At 38.3% G+C, this 18,929-nt stretch overlaps 1 protein-coding gene across 2 annotated transcripts in view; it reads right to left on the bottom strand.

Moving 5' to 3' along the window:
* SEMA3D (semaphorin 3D) overlaps positions 1-18,929 on the bottom strand; it is a 140,532-nt gene that overhangs the window by 52,347 nt on the left and 69,256 nt on the right. For both annotated transcript variants that reach the window (XM_015875912.3, XM_085552012.1), the window contains exons 4-7: positions 14,811-14,873; positions 12,994-13,113; positions 9,258-9,351; positions 5,895-6,023 (exon numbers count right to left, since the gene is read on the bottom strand). In XM_015875912.3, coding sequence (XP_015731398.2) covers positions 5,895-6,023; positions 9,258-9,351; positions 12,994-13,113; positions 14,811-14,873 — 406 coding nt within the window. The remainder of the gene's footprint in view (positions 1-5,894; positions 6,024-9,257; positions 9,352-12,993; positions 13,114-14,810; positions 14,874-18,929) is intronic.

Below are 18,929 nucleotides of genomic sequence, written 5' to 3'. Positions count from 1 at the left end.
CATAGTTTTTCTTGTTCTTATTGATGATGTTTTATTTTTTATTTTTTATTTTTTTTTTTGTAAATCTGCATTCTTGGAACAAAACCCTGCATTTATATGTTTTTTAAGAAAGAAAAAAAAAAAAAAAAAGGTTCACTGCTTTACTTGGCACACCAAATGCAAAAACAAATGTCTCAATATCAATTCCTGGAACAGATTTAGAAGAATCTCTAACAAATTAAAGGAATACAAATATTTAATGATTTTAAATCACAATGGAGAACACTGATGTTGAAAGTAAAAAGTAAAATCCAAACAAAAATATACTGTACAAGATACGAAGAGGAAGAGATTGAAAATAATTTAATAAAAGAGATCATGAACTGAAAAGCACATTATGTTCTGCAATTGACATCTTTGTCTGATCTCTTGTAATCTGTCCATATAACATAGACAAGCAAGTTTAAATCAGTTGTGAATTAGGTTTTTGGATTCTTTGCATGGGAAACAAATTATATGATGATCATTTTAAACCAGTATTTGTTTTCCTGTATACGCCAGTGTCCCTCTTTAATTACTTCCATAGACAGTTTTCCTGCATATTAATTTCATGGCTAGACAGTATGTAACCAAAGAGGGGATAAAGGCATCAGGAGCTCTCAAAAAGAAGCTACTATAAATTCAGGTGTTGTTCATGCCCTTTAAACATGCTCCTATAGCCTAGTGGGAATAACTGCTACACCTGGTCCTTTATGGCTGTTCCCCAGGGATGGTTCCATTTGCTTTAAGTTATCTGCCTGCTATTTCACCTTTCTAGTATCAGCAGTAGTTTTAGACAGTGTTTTAATAATGCCTCCAGAGAAGATTCCTTAGCAAATCCCAGAACATAAAGAATGGGAAAAGATACTTAGAACATTTGGAGACTTTCTGCAGCAGCTCTCTACAGCTGGGCTGTCAGAAGTACAGGGCATGATAAAACACAAAGTACAGTGCTCACCTCATTTTCTTTTAATCCTCTATATGCCAAGCTTCTAACCTAAACTCACCCAGGTCCTCTCTCAGGGTAGGACAGAAAGGGAAAAGGAGGAAAGTGGTAATGAAGAATCTTATTTTAGGACAGATTCCTACAATAGGTGGAGTGAGTGTCACCCGTGTCTGTAAATCACAGGCAGAGAACTGAAATGGCTGAGCTCAGATGTGATGATAGCTTTTACCTATGTAAACTCAGTAAGTTGAATCCCATCCAAAACACTGAGAACATAAGAAGTCGCTGTTTGCAAGTATCCATCCCTGTCAAAGTTGATTAAGTTCAAATAAAATTAAAAAATAATAATAATGAAAAAACAAATTCCACCTCTCCTCCACCCCACCCATTCTAACTATGACTTTAGCTTCCTATCAAGAAGCAAGGAATGTGCAGCTGGATGTCTGCATGTCCGGTACCCTGCTGTCCCAGCTGGAGGCCGGCATGCAGTTCCAGTGGATGGCTTTGCCTTCCAGAGCAGGACTTCAGTCCCACGCATCTCACCCAGCGCCCCGGATCTGGGACAGACTGCTCCAGCGAACAGATTCTCCAGCCCTTCATGATGAAATCTGAGCAGAGGCAGCATCCTTCAGGGCCACTGCGAGCAGGAGCATGAGCTGTGTGAGCATGAGTCATGGGAAAGATTAGCTGCCTTCCTCCCTTTCTGCTTTGTAGAGAGCCTATTCAGTCATTGAGATTAAGACATGTCTTAATTAGTTAAGATAGAGATGCCCTGCAAGGAACTGGGAGGTATCCTACACATTTTTCCCTTGTGCTTTGTCTTTTCCTCCTTTCCCCTAGAAATGAATAATTTTGTTTCCATACATGGATTAAAGACAAAACTTTTAAAATATTAAGGTGTATTATAGCAAAACTTCCATAGCACACTAGGAAAAAAAAAAAAAAAAAAAAAAAAAAGCCCTTACACATTTTATCCTTATCCTAAGTAAAACAAGAGTCATGCCCAGAAATAATCTGTTTATAATTGTACAATTACTCAAATACATACAACTTTTCCTGGAGGTCTAACATGTGCTTGATCAATGTATGGTATTTTTGGGGAAAAAGGGATTTAGATGAGGTGAAGGTTCTAAAACCTTCTTTAAACTAATATCAGATGAAAGCAAAAAATGTATGAAATTGGTAATGCTATACAATAAACTAGCAATGTACTGGCTGTCCTATGGCTTACTGAAGAATCGATCCCATCATTAAGTATTACACTCAATATGTTCTACAAATAAGGTCATTTTAAAATATTAAAAGCATACAATTTCTACTTGTTCCTTGTAGTATAACATTGCATGTTTTGTGTATAAGAAGTTTTAGACTGAGGGTGGTTGCAGATTTCATATGGCTGGACACAAGCTACACATGAAGAATATCTGGGGTCTTGAGTACAGGATAACTTTGACATTACAATCTAATACAATGAAGCTGTTTTTCAAGCCCAGAATTATAAATATATTACAATCCTTACAAAACAGTCACAGATACAAGGACTTTAAGTGAAAACAGAGTAAATCATAGAATCTTTTCTGTTGAAAGTACCTTTAAAGGTCATCTAGTCCAACTCCCTTTCAATGAATGGGAAAATCCATAGCTAAATCAGGTTGCTCAGAGCCTGATCCAGCCTGATCTTGAATGTCCACAAGGACACAGGATCCACCACATCTCTGGACAACCTATTCCAGTATTTCACTAACATTACTGTATAAGGCTTCTTTCTTATGTCAATGTAAGCCCCTCTCTTCTTTCATTTTGAAACAATTGTCCCATGTCATATCACAACGGACCCTGCTAAAGAGTCTGTTCTCTTCCTTCTCATAGCCCTTCTTTAGATACACTATAAGGCCTCCCCAGAGTTTTCTCCTTTCCAGGCTGAACAGCCCCAGCTCTCCAGCCTGTCCTCACAGGAGAGGTTTTCCATCCCTGGGACCATTTTTGTGGCCCTCCTCTGGATGTGCTCCAACAGGTCCACATCTTTCCTGTATTGAGGACTCCACATCTGAATGCAGTACTCCAGGTGAGACCTCACCAGCACAGAGCAGAGGGGCTGGATCACCTCCCTTGCCCTGCTGGCCACATTTCTTTTGATATAGCTGAGAATACAGTTGGCTTTCTGGGCAGTGAGGGCACATTGCTGGCTCATATCTAGTTAGTCATCCTCAAAGTCCTTTTCAGCAGGGCTGTGATCCCCACTCTTACATCCCCCAGCTTGTACAGATAGTGGGTTTTGCCATGACCCAGGCACAAGACCTTGCACTTGGATTTACTGAACCTCATGAGGTCACCTGGGTACACTGCTCGAGCCTGTCTAGGTGTCTCTGAATGGCATCTTGTCCCTTGGGCATGTTGACCACACCCCACAACTTGGTGCCATCCAGAAACTTGCTGAAGTCACACTCAATTGCACTGTCAATGTCATTGATGAAGAACTTAAAGAACACTGGTCCCAATGCTGATCCCCAAAGGACACCACTTTTCACAGATCTCCATCTGTACATTGAGCCACTGACCATCACTCTCTGGCTATGATCCTGCAACCAGTTCCTCATCCATCAAACTGTCCACCCATTAGATTCATATATTCTCAATTTGGGGAGAAAGATGTTACAAAGGACCGTGTCAAAGGCCTTACTGAAGTCCAGACAGATGATATCAGTGGCTCTTTCTTTGTCCACTCCAGTTATGCTAATATAAAAAGCAACAAGGTTGGTCAGGCAGGATCTTCCCTTGGTGAAGCCACACTTTTTATCCCACATTTCCTCTCTCTCTCTTCTATGTAACTTAGCATAGCTTCCAGGAGGATCTGCTCCATGATCTTCCTGAACACAGAGCTGAGGCTGACAGGTTGATAATTCCCTCAGCCACCCTTTCTACCCTTTTCAAAAATAGATTCCATACAACCTTTTATCCAGTCATCAGGGGCCTCACCTGACTACCACGACTTTTCAAATATCATCAAGAGTGTCTTGGCAACTACATCACCAATCCCCTCTGGACTATGGAATGTACTTCATTAGGATCCATAGATTTATGGATGTTCAGGTTCCTCAGGAGGTCATAGACCTGATCATCACTTACAATGTAAGAGGCATCACTCCTCTAGATCCTAGCTTCTGAACTACCCACTCAAGAGCTGCATGTAGAGCAGTCACTAGTGGCGACTGAGGCAAAGAAGTCATTGAATACCTCAGCCTTCTCCTTGTCTGTTGCTACTGGCCTGCCTTAATTGCTCACTAGGTGGTACACCCTCTTGGATCTTCCTCTTCTCTGAAACATGAAATGAAAAATCAGTCTATCAGGAAGGCATACCTTCACTTCAGACTCCAAATTAAAACACAAGTAGTTCTCAGTCCTACAGTTTATCCCTTGTTCTTGTACTGTTCCCTGGTCTCAAACTGCTCATGAAGAAACATTAACAGCATGAAGAAATGCTTGGAACTGGATATTTAAACTACAAGTTCTTTTGGGCTGGGAACTGAGCCCTTTCTCATTCTGCTGTAATGCTCATCAAGGTGGATCTGTACTAACAATAACACCAGATGCTCCTTATGAGCACTTCCCAATAAATCTTTCTGGGATATCATAATATCCCATAGGAGAGCAGCTACTCTAACTGCCTTTCCATACTAAGCACCAGAAAGCAGTCAGCAATAAAATCAAATGTTAGATATCATTATTAGAGACAGTTGCCTCCTGGATGGACCCATACTGCACACATTTGTTCTTGTCTATGGAACTTCTAGAAAATAGGAGAGAGGAGAGGTGGGACAAGTAAGGTGTTGAGACATACACTTGAAGAGCACAGGAGATGAAAGTAGGTAAAGTCAGCAGAGTCAAGTGTTACATCTTTTATCAGTCCACAGAAATACATCTATTTGGACAGGTAAAACGGTTTGAAGTGGCTTTTCCTTTACTCCCCATTCCCCAGGAGAAATCTAGTAGTTATGGAGCCACATCTAGACAGATATATAGGGCAAGAACTTAGGTAGAGGAATAGAAGTAGAGAAATAATAAAAATATTTCCTCTTGTTGAGGTCTCAAAGAGTTAAGAAGCAGAAGTATGTCTTTCAGAAGTTGTCTGCTGGGAAGACAACTTAACCCTGTGGTCAGCAGGCCTGGATTTACAATGCAACCATAGTTACACAGGCAGCCTGAAACAGGGCCAGTGTTGCCACATCTTTAAAGACAGTTGACAGCTAAAAGGGGGATGCTTTAATTGAGCAGGGTTAGCCTGTGAGCGAAGTTTTCCATGTTACTCTGTGTGTGGTTTGAGACTGCCTGGGTGTAAATGTGGCCAGTTTTTAGAGGGTTTACTAGCTCAGAATGTTTTTAACGGGCAAGGAAAAGCAATGTTTTGCTTGGGAAGCTATTTTAGGGTGCCCGTAGTGGTTTTAAAATGACCCTCACAGCAACAAAGAGTATTTTTCCTCTTCTAAAAAGGAAAAAAAAAAAAAGACCTCCTACCTAAAAACACTGAACTTTCAGTCTGTCATTTCAGCATACTTTAGGGAACAGTTTTGAATAAGTGATCGGAAAAAATGTTTAAAAAAATTATTGCAACAAGACTGGAAATAGAAGCATTTTAGTCATGATAGTATCCCAATTACAGGGCTATATAGGGATGTATAGATCAAAGATGGAAAGAACTATTAGTTCCTACTTTCCTCTTCTTTCCTTAATTAACATTTTCACCTCTGACTTTTCTCAAGTGCATTTTTGTTCCACTGAGCTTTCTCCAAAAAGAGCCTACATAATCCAAAGATACCATGATACAATATCTATATTTATACTTACTGGACATATATTTATTTAAGAAAGGGGCTATTAACTTCAGAGAAGCAGGAACAATGCAAATGACAACAGCATATGTTTGGGATCTTACCAGTAAGCCAGTAATGCTCAGAAATGTCAGTTCTGATGTAATGGTGGTCGTGAGAAGGGCCCAGGGAACGTGTTAGAGCAGTGTCTTTGCCAAGGAAATCAGAAGCTGTTCCAGCATAAAGATACTCATCTGCAAAAGAAAAAGCGATGAGGTTTCCACATACATGAAGTAAACAAATTAAAACTTTGTATTTTGTTGGGTAAACAACACCTGTGCCTAATTTGCCTTTGAAATATTTTAATACTTTAAAGTGTTTTTCTCTTATGCTTTATTGGGATTTGTGGTTTTATGAAATTACTTACATTTGAATGGACGTAGTATTTGTAATTGTATTCCTGAGAAATTAAGGAGTCTGTGTTTAATTTCCAGATCTTTTAGGCAACCAAAAAAGAAAATCTCTCCAGGCTTTAATGAGGACAGAGCTAAGGGCATGATGGCACAACCAAACCAAGCATCCTGCTTTATTGGCACTGACCATGAGCCCACGGGCTATAATGCAGACACAACCATCTACCGATTCAAGCTAACCTTTATCCCAGCCTTGTCCCACCACAGGACAGGAGCTTTGCTGCTCCTGGACTTGAACTGGGAATTTGATGGATGTTCCGCTATAGGAACTTCATGGCTTGGCAATTTCTTGGAGCAGGGATCTCTGCCCAACACTTCATTCACAAAGAGGAATTTAGGCGCTAGGGGAATTCTTCTCAACTATGTAGCATGTTAATAATAGGAATATGGCTATAGACCCAAATTGTGATCATTTTAACACAGTGAGTTGTTCCACTAAAACATATGAGACATCTTGCTTGAATAAGACAGCCAGAAATTGTCTCACAAACAGTATTTATAATACGTGCAGGGTGCTCGCTACAACTGCAGTTACTATTTATTTTTCTGAGATCCTTTTTGGAACTGTAAAACTACATAAATGTAAGACTTGCACAATATTTTCTGCTTTCCTTCAAATCCCAGTATTTTTCTAAAAAGAAGCAATAGTATTGCTGTGAAATTTTTAACTGTACTATGCATTTTACAATTATTTTATTTTATTTTATTTTATTTTATTTTATTTTATTTATTTTATTTTTTTCTGTAAAAATAACAAGATGGCTTTATCAGGTAGGGGAGCTTTGTTTTTGTTTAATGGCTTGCATAAAAGCAATTTCTGCAGTTTGAAAAGATAAAAAATGTTCATATTCATAACCAATAATCATATGAAGTGCTATGTCATAAATAAAAATACTTTTCCAGGTTTTCTGATGTTCCGAGAGGAAACATTTCACAAGTTATTTTAGTGAGAAGCCCTTTGTTGAGAGTGAACTCCAAATAAATACCATTCAACATAAATCATAAATATTGTGTGGTTTCATTTGCAAAAGATGTAAACATGCTTAAAACATAAGACAAAAGAAAACAAAACTAAGCAAAAAACCACAACCACTGACCCACAAAAAAAGATCCATCAGCTTTCTTTCTGCTTCACTATTACTGTTACTTATGTATTATTTCCATGACAGTACTGGAAAGCACATCTTTCAGACAGCATGTCGCCTTTGTAAAGGAACAATAGTGAGTGCAGAACAGTATTTGTCATAATGAAGGATGGGCAGGGTAATTGGTGTTTGCTAACTGACAGGCACTCAGTGATCAATAAATCCGAAGGACTAATAGAAAATGCCCATCCTTGCCCAGACTCTGCTGACAAGGCGCTTTCAGCACTTCTCGTGGCTTTTGATATCTCTCAGTCCAAGGTCTAGTTATTTCGAGAATGGTTTTGCTGAGTGGTAATTTCTAACAGAAGATCGATGACAAGCAGGTGATTTTTCAGTTAGAAAGCCTGGGTTTTCCAACAGTGTATATAATATAGCACTGGATTTTAGTTGGGGTAAAATGCTGTATAGTGTTCAAAGACAGATTAGATATTTCTATATAGGGCAATATTAAGCTCATTTTTATACCTGATTAAATATGCTTTCTGCAAGATGCAAGTAATATTTATTGCCATTCTGCAGATAAATAAAAGCAGGTGGAGAGAAACACTATGAACGCTATTCCTCTTGCCAGTAGCAGAGATGGGAACTGAGCTCCCCTGAGTCCCAGTGCAGTATCTTATCCATGAGTTACACGGCTCTCCTAGCACTTTAGGAAATAAAGCAATCATCCAAAGATAGGCCAAGAACACACCCTCTGGTCAGGCCTGTAACTCTTTACAATGCTCCTTGTACAGTACAGTGAAGCACTTGATACCAGGCATAGTGCAGGAAGGGGTGTTAAAACAATCCAATTACCGATTTTATCTAGCCTGAAAATTCTTACATACTGAAGGTTATGTTTTAGTTAGCAAAGCACAGCAGCTTCTTCTTTTCTCAAGATTTAATAGTGAGGTCGATGTACTAGTGTGCTACTGGAATTAGCCAACACAACAATAAATCATGGAGCTATATTGTATTAAGATGGAAAAAAAAAAAAAGAAAAAAAAAAGTTTCTAGAATTCCACTTTAAAAATAGACTTCACAGTCATTAAATAGTACTAGGGGTCCCTGAAAAGAATAAGCACTGACTTTAATCTATTGTTTTTAATAAAGGAAGTCCTGCCCCATCTGCTGGGTCAGAATTGCAAATCATCTATCTTATTATCAGAGAAGAAAGACTGAACGTTAGTCATATTCTTTTTATAACACAGTGACCAATACTTCAAAGCATTGTCACCACTGCTCTTTGGCTGTAAATGAAAACGTCATGGTGCTTCACTCTTATCTTGTATTCATGGCCTTGATGGACAAGTTAAATGAAAATTGTCCAAAGCTATGAACCAAACCATGACAAAAGTGGCTCTTATAGTGGTTTGAAAACCAGAGGTCAAGCTGACATTCCTCAGCACCAAATGTCAGACCACACAGCACTGTGATGCACGCAGCAGGCAGATTGCGTTATCTTGTTCCTAGGCTTCCAGCTTCAGAAGTGGCTACTCAAGTAAATAGAAGCCTCAAAAATGTATTTATGGAAATAGCAGATGTCAGCAGACTTCAAAGGGCAGAACATATTGATAATTGCAGAAAGAGCCTTAGAAGCACTTGAAACTTTGTCTGTCCATGTGTTGGTTTGTCTTTTTTTCTGTTGTGTTGCTAAAGGAGAAATGACTGGGTGAGGATGAAACCCTGCTCAGCTGGCAGAGACTTCACAGCCACTCAGGTTTCTCTGCTTGTGTTGATGCATTTCCAACTTTTGGTGTTAGCAGACTGAAGGGTTCCCCCAGGCCCCAGAGCACAAACCAGTATCAGAAGCATAAGCAGTGCCAAAGCAGCTCTACTAGTGACATCTGCTGAGCCTCTGAGCCCAGTGTCTGCTCCGACAGTTTCTTACCTGCCATCACTGATGCAAATGGCTGCTGAGGATCGAAAGGGCATTTCAACCTGCCTGACTCCAAGTTCTGAATATCCAGCCTGAATATTGTTTCCTGAGAATAAACACATATTTGTTATCCTGGTGTGACTGCAGAGAAAAACTCACTCAGACAAACTGCTTTGCTAAAAGATGAAGTGAAGTTGTACCAGATCACAGAGTTGTTACCTTGGCATTGATGTTTACAGTCCACACCCCTGTTTGACATCAGGATTTTTTTTCACTCATCATTTTAACATATGTTGCTCACTATATACTTAAAACTAAATCTTGAAAACCTCTAATGATTTTCAGGAAGAAAAAAAAAAAGATGCATTGTTCACTTCAATTCAAAGTAAAGGCTGGTCTGTGTTAAGCACTGGTATCTATTTGGAAAACTGCTGATAGACTATGTTGCAACAGGAGACCCAGAAGGGATTCTGGCTGACTCCTGAATTTCTCCAGGGACTGCTGAATAATGTTCATGGCAGATACATTTCAGCCCCTTTAAATAGGAGCAGCATATGCTCTCTCTTGTTATTTTTAACAAGGCTAAGGATGCAAGAGATATTAAAATAAATCCCTCCTTATAGTTCCCGAACACAGCGATCAATGCTTGGGTCACAGAACAAGAATACAGAGGGAGATAAAGGAAATAAATTATTTACAAGTCATTCCTTATGATTTCAGCTTCTATGATTTAAAAAAAAATATGTAAAAAAGGGTGAAGTGGCTTAATTGTTTCCATAACTTTGCCTTGCAAGAGAACTGAGGAGTGCAAGTGATAGCTAACTATACCCAAAGAGATTCACATAGAATTAGACCTCACGACACATTTATTCAATTTATGCCAAGTGTACATCAGACTATAAATAATCAAACATTGCTATTTCATTGAGATGTCTTCTAAACCCTATAGGCTCAGAAGACAAGAGGACAGGATACTGAATAATTAAGATCCTTACTTAAGAGGGAAGAAAATCAATTCCAATCAGGGGAGATAAATTCAGCTTCCTACAGCAATTTTGGCCGCTATGAAGAAGAATTTAATTGGACAAGAACTCCTGTTATCCCCTCTCAAACACATGAGATACCAGGTAAACTACATTCTCAGGCTACTTAGATGGACTCATCAAGGACAGTGCTAAATTAAAAATTGAACATTGCTTTGCTGACAGTAGAATATTATTGTCCTGTTCTCATTTCTTCTAAGAAATACAGCCCTGATCTGCTCAGAGAACCTTTGCAATATAACACATGCCAAGAGGCTTTCCTATGTCCAGGAACACTAAAGAGACTGAGGGTTCTATAGATCACCATCAAACACTCCAGACTTCATCCAGACAAATTAATGGACACAACCACTCATTCAGACAGTTAACCTCCTGTTTTCAGTCTGGACAAAGATTTCAAAGAAAAGAGCATCCCTTGGAGACCTGTGGCTAAGAGCACCAACCAGGCCAAACCTCTTCTTCACCAGCCAAGAGAAGTTTTGGCAGTGACTTCAGCACTAGCAATGCTAGGACTTTAATCCCCTTTAATTGTGTGATCCTGTAGGGGATTTGTATGGGCTCAAAAGCAGTGTGTGCAGTAGTTTTGAGTCACCTGATCCACTCTCCTTTCCTGTCTGCTTCTGTAGCGTTGGCAGCAACCAGCAGAGCACTGGGCAGATCTTCCAGCGGCTTCCAGAGGTCAGCAGGGTGCTGCCTGCTTTCAAAGCTGTGTGACGCTATCTAAGGCTCTGGCTCTCCCAAGCATCCCACAGCTTCCTGGAGAGGTTTCTAATTACCAAACATTCATTATCCATTCTTACAAATCAGAGATTAAAAATAAAAATAAATTAAAAAAAAATAAAAATCTAAAAGAACAGATCTGCAACAGGAGTTTCACACAGGATTTCTGGCTTCACTTCCTACAACCAGGAGACTTTTCCAGATGCCTGTAAAATTCAAGTCAATGGGTTTCAAGGGCCCATAACTCTCCTGCTATGCTACATTTATCTGGACAGGCAGTGACTGCATGGTATTTGGAATGCCAGGAGGAAAGGGAAAACAAGTCTCATGCCATTCAAAGCCACTGTTTCAGTAGGAGGTTGTAGAAGAGATGCACCAGTGGTGTGAGTAGTGAACTCTGAACAGCTCACTGCTGCAGCTGATCAACCAGTGAGTGCAGGACAGGCAGAACTGGGGGAGACAGTTAGGGGATTAGGAAATACAATGTGAGGTTTCTTCTTTCATTTCCTCTCCTACGGTAATTGGTCACATCTAATTGAGACAGACCCCCTTGTCTAGACGGACTGCCAGACTGAACAATCAGGACAAATCCATAATTTTGTAATGTCTGTTGAGAACAGCTATCACAAATGAAGTTAAAAAGGGACAGTGAATGAGACAACTCACTAATGATCCAGAGGTAAACCAGAACCTTACACTCTTGCTGAGAGTTGTTCTGCTTAATTCAGCTGTGGACTTAATCATTCAAGGGTAAGGAATCAGTGTGATACAAGCAAAGTAAAGCTTCAGTTGTTTCAACTGGAATAATCAAAGAAACGAAGCAAAGAAGAATAAGTTGTTTCTTTGCAAGCCTAACCATACAGCCTGTTCCAAACAGTACCAGAAGTATTAACAGCTTAATAGGGAAAAAGTATCATCATGCAGATTTCAGGCAGCTCTGTAACTTCACTGTAATTTCAGCAGCCTCTGGTCAAACAACCCACAGATTGCATGGGTCCCAGACAGGACAAGAATTAAGAGTTTTTGGTAAGCATTTGCCCTTGATTTCGTTCATCAGCATAAATCCAATATTGCATTTAATAACATATTGTTAAAACTCACTTTTTATATTCTACAATTTCACTTAGATCCAAAGAAAAGGGAAAGCTATTTCTACAGAAGCACAGGAAGCCCGCACTACAGGCAAATAACCAGACAGGTCACATCCAGACACTGTCTAAGAGCAGAGCCAATGTTATAAATATAACCAAAGTGTTATATGTATAGGAGTTAAAAAGAGACTTGTGTACTAAGTGGCTGCTTGACACAACACCAAAATGCTTCTGTTGCGGAGGTTACATCTCAAACATTTACCACTTAGGATGGAGATTTCTTTGTCACCAGCAAATATAGACCAATCAGCTGCTAACTTCAGTGCAGGAATTCACCACTAGTGACCGAGCATACCCAGCACTTAGTGACAGGGCTTTAAACCATCTGCAAAGGCCGGAGATGCCACCCTTCAGCTTAGACTTAGAAACCATTTACAAACTCTGAATTACTCTTGTGCACAAGGAATTGGAAACCATTCCTGAGGAACAGGAGATATGTGAACATTAGAAGACAGAACGATGAATGTCATCTTGAACTCTGTGTGTATGTGTGTAAGTAGAATGTATGCACGGAAATGACTTACAAGAAAGAAGGACATCTGGGTTAAATGTGCTCCTCACTTACTTAATCATGTGGAAGTGTCATTCTGAAGAACTTTGTGTATTAAGCCTTACCAAGGAAAGTGCTTTGTTCAAAAGCGATATGCACATATCGAATGTGAGAACATGAGTTCCTGCCTGACCTGCAAAACCCACCATTTACTCTGTTATTTACGCAAGCTGCTGTCAGTTCATTTTTTATACACTCACATGATATTTTCCAATCTATAATGAATGCTAAACAAGACAAAGGTTACCCCTTGACGTATCAGAGTAGTGAGAAAATTAAATTACCTCTTTGTGAGTGCCAAGTTCAATGTATCCACAGAGAGGGTGAAATGCTCCTGTGCCACAGACATAAACATGTGTTCTGTTGTAGGGCTGAAGGACCCTGATAAAATTGGCACATTCTGTCTGTTGCAAAGAGAAAAGAGAGAAATGTTAATTTTCATGTTTATTTTTTCACTTTCACATTCTTGCACTACGTTTTAGGCATAGAATTCTTGTATTTAAACTTGAAACTACTGTAGTAGCGATTGTTTACTAAACAGTTCAACGTTGTGATGGTTAAAATTTTGCAGTGGCTGTGTATCGGGCAGCTCATCAATCACACATGCAAGCCCTTCTTTTGTAATGCTTACAGCCACAAGGAACTATGTGGTAACAGTGCAGATTGGACGTGTTCTCAGTTCATGCTGTAGACACATCCCCAGTCAACCGAGGTCAGATAGCCACCGGATTTGTCTGCCTACAAATCCTCCTGCCTTTGCTCCTGATTAAGGGTTCTGCACTAGCTTTAACACCAAAGATTACATGATAGAAAGCTCTGTGGCAATCTCAAGGGCTTCAGCATACTTCCAGCAGGATGTTTTGTGTGAGTGACCTCTCTCTGCACCAACCACATCCTGTTGGTCACTTTTATTTGGATCCTTTGGGAAGCTCAGGGCAGTCCTGGCCTTAACTGGACATGGCTGTGGCTAGTAAGCAGTCCAGATGGCTGCCATGTGCTGTAAGGGTGATGCATGTGTTGATTATGAAGACATGTTGTAGCCTTCCCCAAAATATAAACAGGTATGATATGATATTTAGGAGGAAACACATGAGCTATGCATAGGTCCAAGCAACCATTCTGCACCTTACTGAGAGGCAAGCTGCAGAGGCAGTGCAAGAAACAAAAAGGAGTTATGATGTATGACAAAAATAAATATTCCCTCCTCTGATCTTTTTCGTTATGTTTAGGTAAAGAAATAGATCAGCACAAATCCTCCATAGAGTCCAGTATCAGAACTTTCCCAGTGCTCAGCAGAGGTGTTGTTTAGCCCTTGTCTGCTGTAAAGATAATAGTGGCAATAAGCTTGGATAAAAAATTGAAATTCCTCAGACAAGAGGAGATAGTTTTGAGCTTGACTTCACCTTGGTAACAAACAGATTGCCAGAAAATACAATATTTGTGGAGAGGAAAGGAAGAAATTTTATTGTATAGCCAGAAAATGTTTACATTTATGGTGGACTTTAGACACAATGTAATCTGCACTATGCAAAGAAGATATGAAAGTTTTATTGTATATATGCATGTACCTTATGTACACAGAGGTTTCTTTAAGATCTGTGCTTACATAGGAAAGCTATTAGATCTGAGATTTTATTTTAACCTTAAACTCATTTGTCTGCAAATTAAGTTAATTTGTAATGTCCATTGCCACTCTGTTTCATTTATGAATTATAATGGAGTTACATTCAGGATATTTCCAAGAAAAGAGCACTTCAATGAGAAAGAAAAGACTTCCACAGGAAAAGTATTTCCTATCAGAAGAAAGTTCATTACTATCTCAACTGACTTAATTACATACAAGGATGGCTAAAACATTTGCTATTTTTAATAGCGAATATTTTTCTTAAAGCATTAACATTTAAAGCAATCCAATGATTTTTAAACGACTCTCCCCACTCCCTCCCCCCCCCCCCCCTTTCTTTTCTCAATTATTTCATGAAAGAAAACAAAGAAAAAAAAACAAACAAAAAAATTCACTAATGTATATAGTGCATATAGAAACAAATATACAGGTGTGCAATATCACCAGAAAGAACAAAAATATCAAGACTATACTTACATGGGCATCTTTCCCAGCTAGTTTGCATAATTCCAACTTTTCTTTAGCTGCAGGCCAGTAAATCTGGAAGACAGTTGAAATAAGACAGAGATAATGAATAATATAAACCGTCTCGTGACTACTTTTAGTTTAACTACCTCCTTGAATGAACAGTTAAAACATACTTATACATGTTGAAGGAATTTACATATGAGTAGAAGTGAACCTGGCTTTAAAAACAGTCTTCCACCAGAAGTATCAAGGCTTTAAAGCAAACTCCCTTCTCTCTGTTCATTTCTTCGTTGTGCATATTTACTTTTAGTAATCACTCAGTTAATCTATCTAGAACAACTTGTAAGTATTATGAATAGCATGATTTTCTCAAAGACAAGATGAGCCAAAATATCTAGAAATTAGAATTGCAGAACTAAGCAATTTACTTTGTAATGAATTTGGTCCAGTGAACACGGCAAAGCAATTTTAGAAAAAATAGTTAGCTGTTATTATCGGTGTCCAAATGAAAAGAGGTTTTGTCCGAAAAACTAAAGGTAGGCGAAAGGAAATTCTCATAACAAGGAGTGCCAGAAATTAATAGCACACAAAAATATTACTCTTCAACAATAACCAAGTGTACTGAGTAAAGTATACATATTTTGAAAATGGCATACATAAGCTTGAGAAAGAATCATGTACCTCACATAATTTTCTGCATAAAATATTACTACTTTTTCCTTCTTTCATTTGTACAGTTCTGTAAATTAGATTTTAGTGTAAATGATGGAGCCAGACGACAAATCACTGTCTGTTACTGTAACCTCAATGATATTAGTGAAGAAATGTCAAAGAACAACTGTTCAGGTTCTGGTTCATTGATTTCAATTAAGCAGTCAAAATTGGTTATTATTATTTTTCAGTTTCTATTAAATTCAAAACATAAATTGAATATAAATTCTTCCAGAAGCATCATGCTGAGCATAGATGGGATTTTTTCCCCTGCTTATTTTGACAAAATGAAGATACAGCCGGTCCTTTTGATTAACAGCAACAAACCACGCTGTTTTCTCATCAAATATTGGTTAGGAAACTTTCAAGTTCCAGAAACCAATATGCAGGTTACTAGTAGTCAGAGACCCTTCAGAGCCTTCAGAGGCCTACAAATACTTTATAAAATTCTAAATAATGCCATGTGAATAAAGCTTAACGATTAAAGATAAGATTAAAAATAATGATTAAAGATAAAAGACATTAAAAACTGTCTCTCAGTAAAGATGTATATCTCAAAAACAGGCAAGAGGGATTAGCATCTACAGCATTCCCTTAGGTTCACTCAGCTGTTGGCAGCTTTTAAGATGTGCCTTATCCCACACACAGGTTTATGCCCTGGGATGGAATGATAAAGAGTGTCCTCTGTCCATTGGTGTTGTCAAAGCCCAAGATACCCCAGATATACAGTGTTCTTCTTGATATTAGGGCAGCCTTTTTATTTAATCTCTTCCTCTTCTCTTTTCAGTGAAAATGGATTTGGTGATTTTCTGCAAGGAAATCAGTTCCCTTTCTAGTGAATTTACAGATACCTCTGTGATTAGAAGCTAATAGTAAAGATAATGTATTTTAAATTATATAAAGCTTAAGTAAATATTGCCACAAAGGGTTAAAGTTAAAGATAAGGCAGTACAACAACATCTCAACACTGGAGTACAAATTTATTTTCCCAGAGCATTTTTTCAGAATGATGTCATTATACACTCCAGGTATGAAAACACAATTGGAAATCAGCTACAGTGGTATCTTCGGATTACGCAGTGTGCAACTCCAGAAAGTAGAGCAGGATACACTGGGAACTTGTCAAATCCATTGGGAAGAGCTGCAGCTAGTGCCAGTGAACTCAGCTGGTCTCTGCCTGGTACAGCTCTGCCTTGTAGCACTGGCCTGCTACACGTGTCACTGTGTTAAGTAGAAAAAGAGCTTGATGCTTAAGAGGTGCTGCTGGAGAAAAAGTGATGAAAAAGGAACAGATAGAGGAATATAAGATAATGGATATCCAAATGTCTAGGTAGTCTTAAACTGAGATCTGATCTTCAGTTCTTTTGCATAGAAACTTCATACCCAATTCTGCCCACACAACTCCTTTCCACAACAGAAAAGGCCATTACAGGTCTGTGAGGAGTCTCTTGTTTTGGTTTTGCCAATGTTCAGATGTCTGGTTATGTAGACAAGATCTCCTTCAATAGCTTTTTGAAAATACCTACCTCTACCTGCCAACTACACAGCATTACTTGCTTTGGGAGGTCTAGTTATACTGGAAAGCATCTACTTAAAACATCACATGTATTAATGGACACCACCTTCAACCCTTGCTGAGATTTCTTCATGGGTCATTATGTTTGTCATGCAGGTTGCATAATTCAGGATGAAATACACACCTTGCCTTTGTGACTGAAGACCACTGTCAATTATGACAGAAAATTCATTTGATTCTCATTCTGGCTACTCAACAGACCCAGCACTATGCAAAGCCACATTAGCCAATGGAAAGTGAAGCTAAGCTGTCCAACAACCTTTAAAATCAACTTGGAATACTACAAAAAAGAATAAAGTTATATTTATTTGCTTTTCATCTGAGAAGTGAAAGGTTCCCAGAAATAGTCATTTCCAAACTGTAAGAGATCAAGTCAAATGCATAATGCAGTAAGTGCATATCAAGACACCACATAACTTCAGGCTTAAGACAGCACAATTTATATATATATATCATGGTCAGTATTTGCAATGAGAAATCTTAGAATAGTTATGTGTAATTGCTCAATTTAAGAGAAGAATGTAACCAGTTGAAATTCATCAACAATATACTTAGACAGGATTATTTTCTTCTCTTAAGCTTCAGTTTATTATCCTTGCAAAATATCCATATCAGAATTCCAAAGGTTAGGGCTACCGTCATGGTATCCCAATTCTATCTGTTATGGATCAATTTAAAAAAACAAACCTTAGCATTACTTCTAAATAATTGTACAAATATTTTCTTAAATTTAGCAACAGAGAAGAAATTAAAATCTCACTAATAAGTGCAAGCTAACTTTTCTCTGTTGGCAGAGTGAAAGAAATCCTCCCCGGAGTACAAAATTAAGTAATGCAGAAGTGTAGGACAGATAAGGTATCACATTAAAGGGTAGCTGGAAATTGATTTCTGATTAAAACAAAACATTATAAACCACAAAAATCCTTTCTTCAGATTAGAGGTGTGGTAAGGTCCAGAAGTAAGAAACATTTTTCCTTCCTCTAAACGTGTGCTTTTACTACAAGTGTAAAGAGAAAAAAATGAATTTTTATAAATATAGATGATTTATGTATATAAATTGATAAGTAGATGATATATATACACCATTATGGGTATCTACAAAGATACAGTTCTATCAGTTTCATTTCAGCTGCCATCTGTCATGAATTAACAATAATGGTTAAGAGTTAATATTCCCCTTGTCTTTATCTCTCTTTCTCAATCCACTTTTGTTTGTAGGTTAAAACAGACAATAAATGCTTTGGTGAAGTGATGGCTCAAAGACAGAACACTGAATTCTGATTCCAAAGGAACTGCTGTATTAAATTGGAGGTTATTCAAGAATCATTTCTAATGAAGCTACTAAATCCGGCATGATTCACAGCTTTTCCAAAACAGTAGAAGATAATAGGTATCATCAGTGCACACATAGACACACACACACAGAGAAACTAAACATATCAAAGCAGATTACAGATCTATTTGTCTTATTTTGCATTTTTGAAAGGTTTCAGAGCAGTTCTATAGGGAAGGGATAACTTAAATTTCTAATGAACACTGAAACAATATCGCACTCAATATATCTTGGTGAAGAGATATTGCTCCTGGCTAATGTTGTGCCTTTCTTTAAAAAACAGCTGAACTACACATTACTGTAGAAAAACTGCTCATCAGAGCTCCAGTAAAGTATTTTGTAAGGTGCAACATGGAAATTGACTAGCTTAGCTGGGGAAAATTTATAATTGTTTATGGTAAAGCAATGATCTGACAGGGAAGAAACCTGTGTCAGGAAACTACTCATGGAGTTCTTAATGAAATACTGTCAGAGTTCATTTTATTTCATATACTCTTCAGTAGTCTTG

Source organism: Coturnix japonica, chromosome 1, assembly GCF_054131305.1.
Source record: "Coturnix japonica strain WE chromosome 1, WE-NBRP24, whole genome shotgun sequence".
Lineage (NCBI taxonomy): Eukaryota > Metazoa > Chordata > Aves > Galliformes > Phasianidae > Coturnix > Coturnix japonica.
The sequence above is the reverse complement of the archived record's forward strand: the minus strand, read 5'-3'. Positions and strand labels throughout refer to the sequence as shown.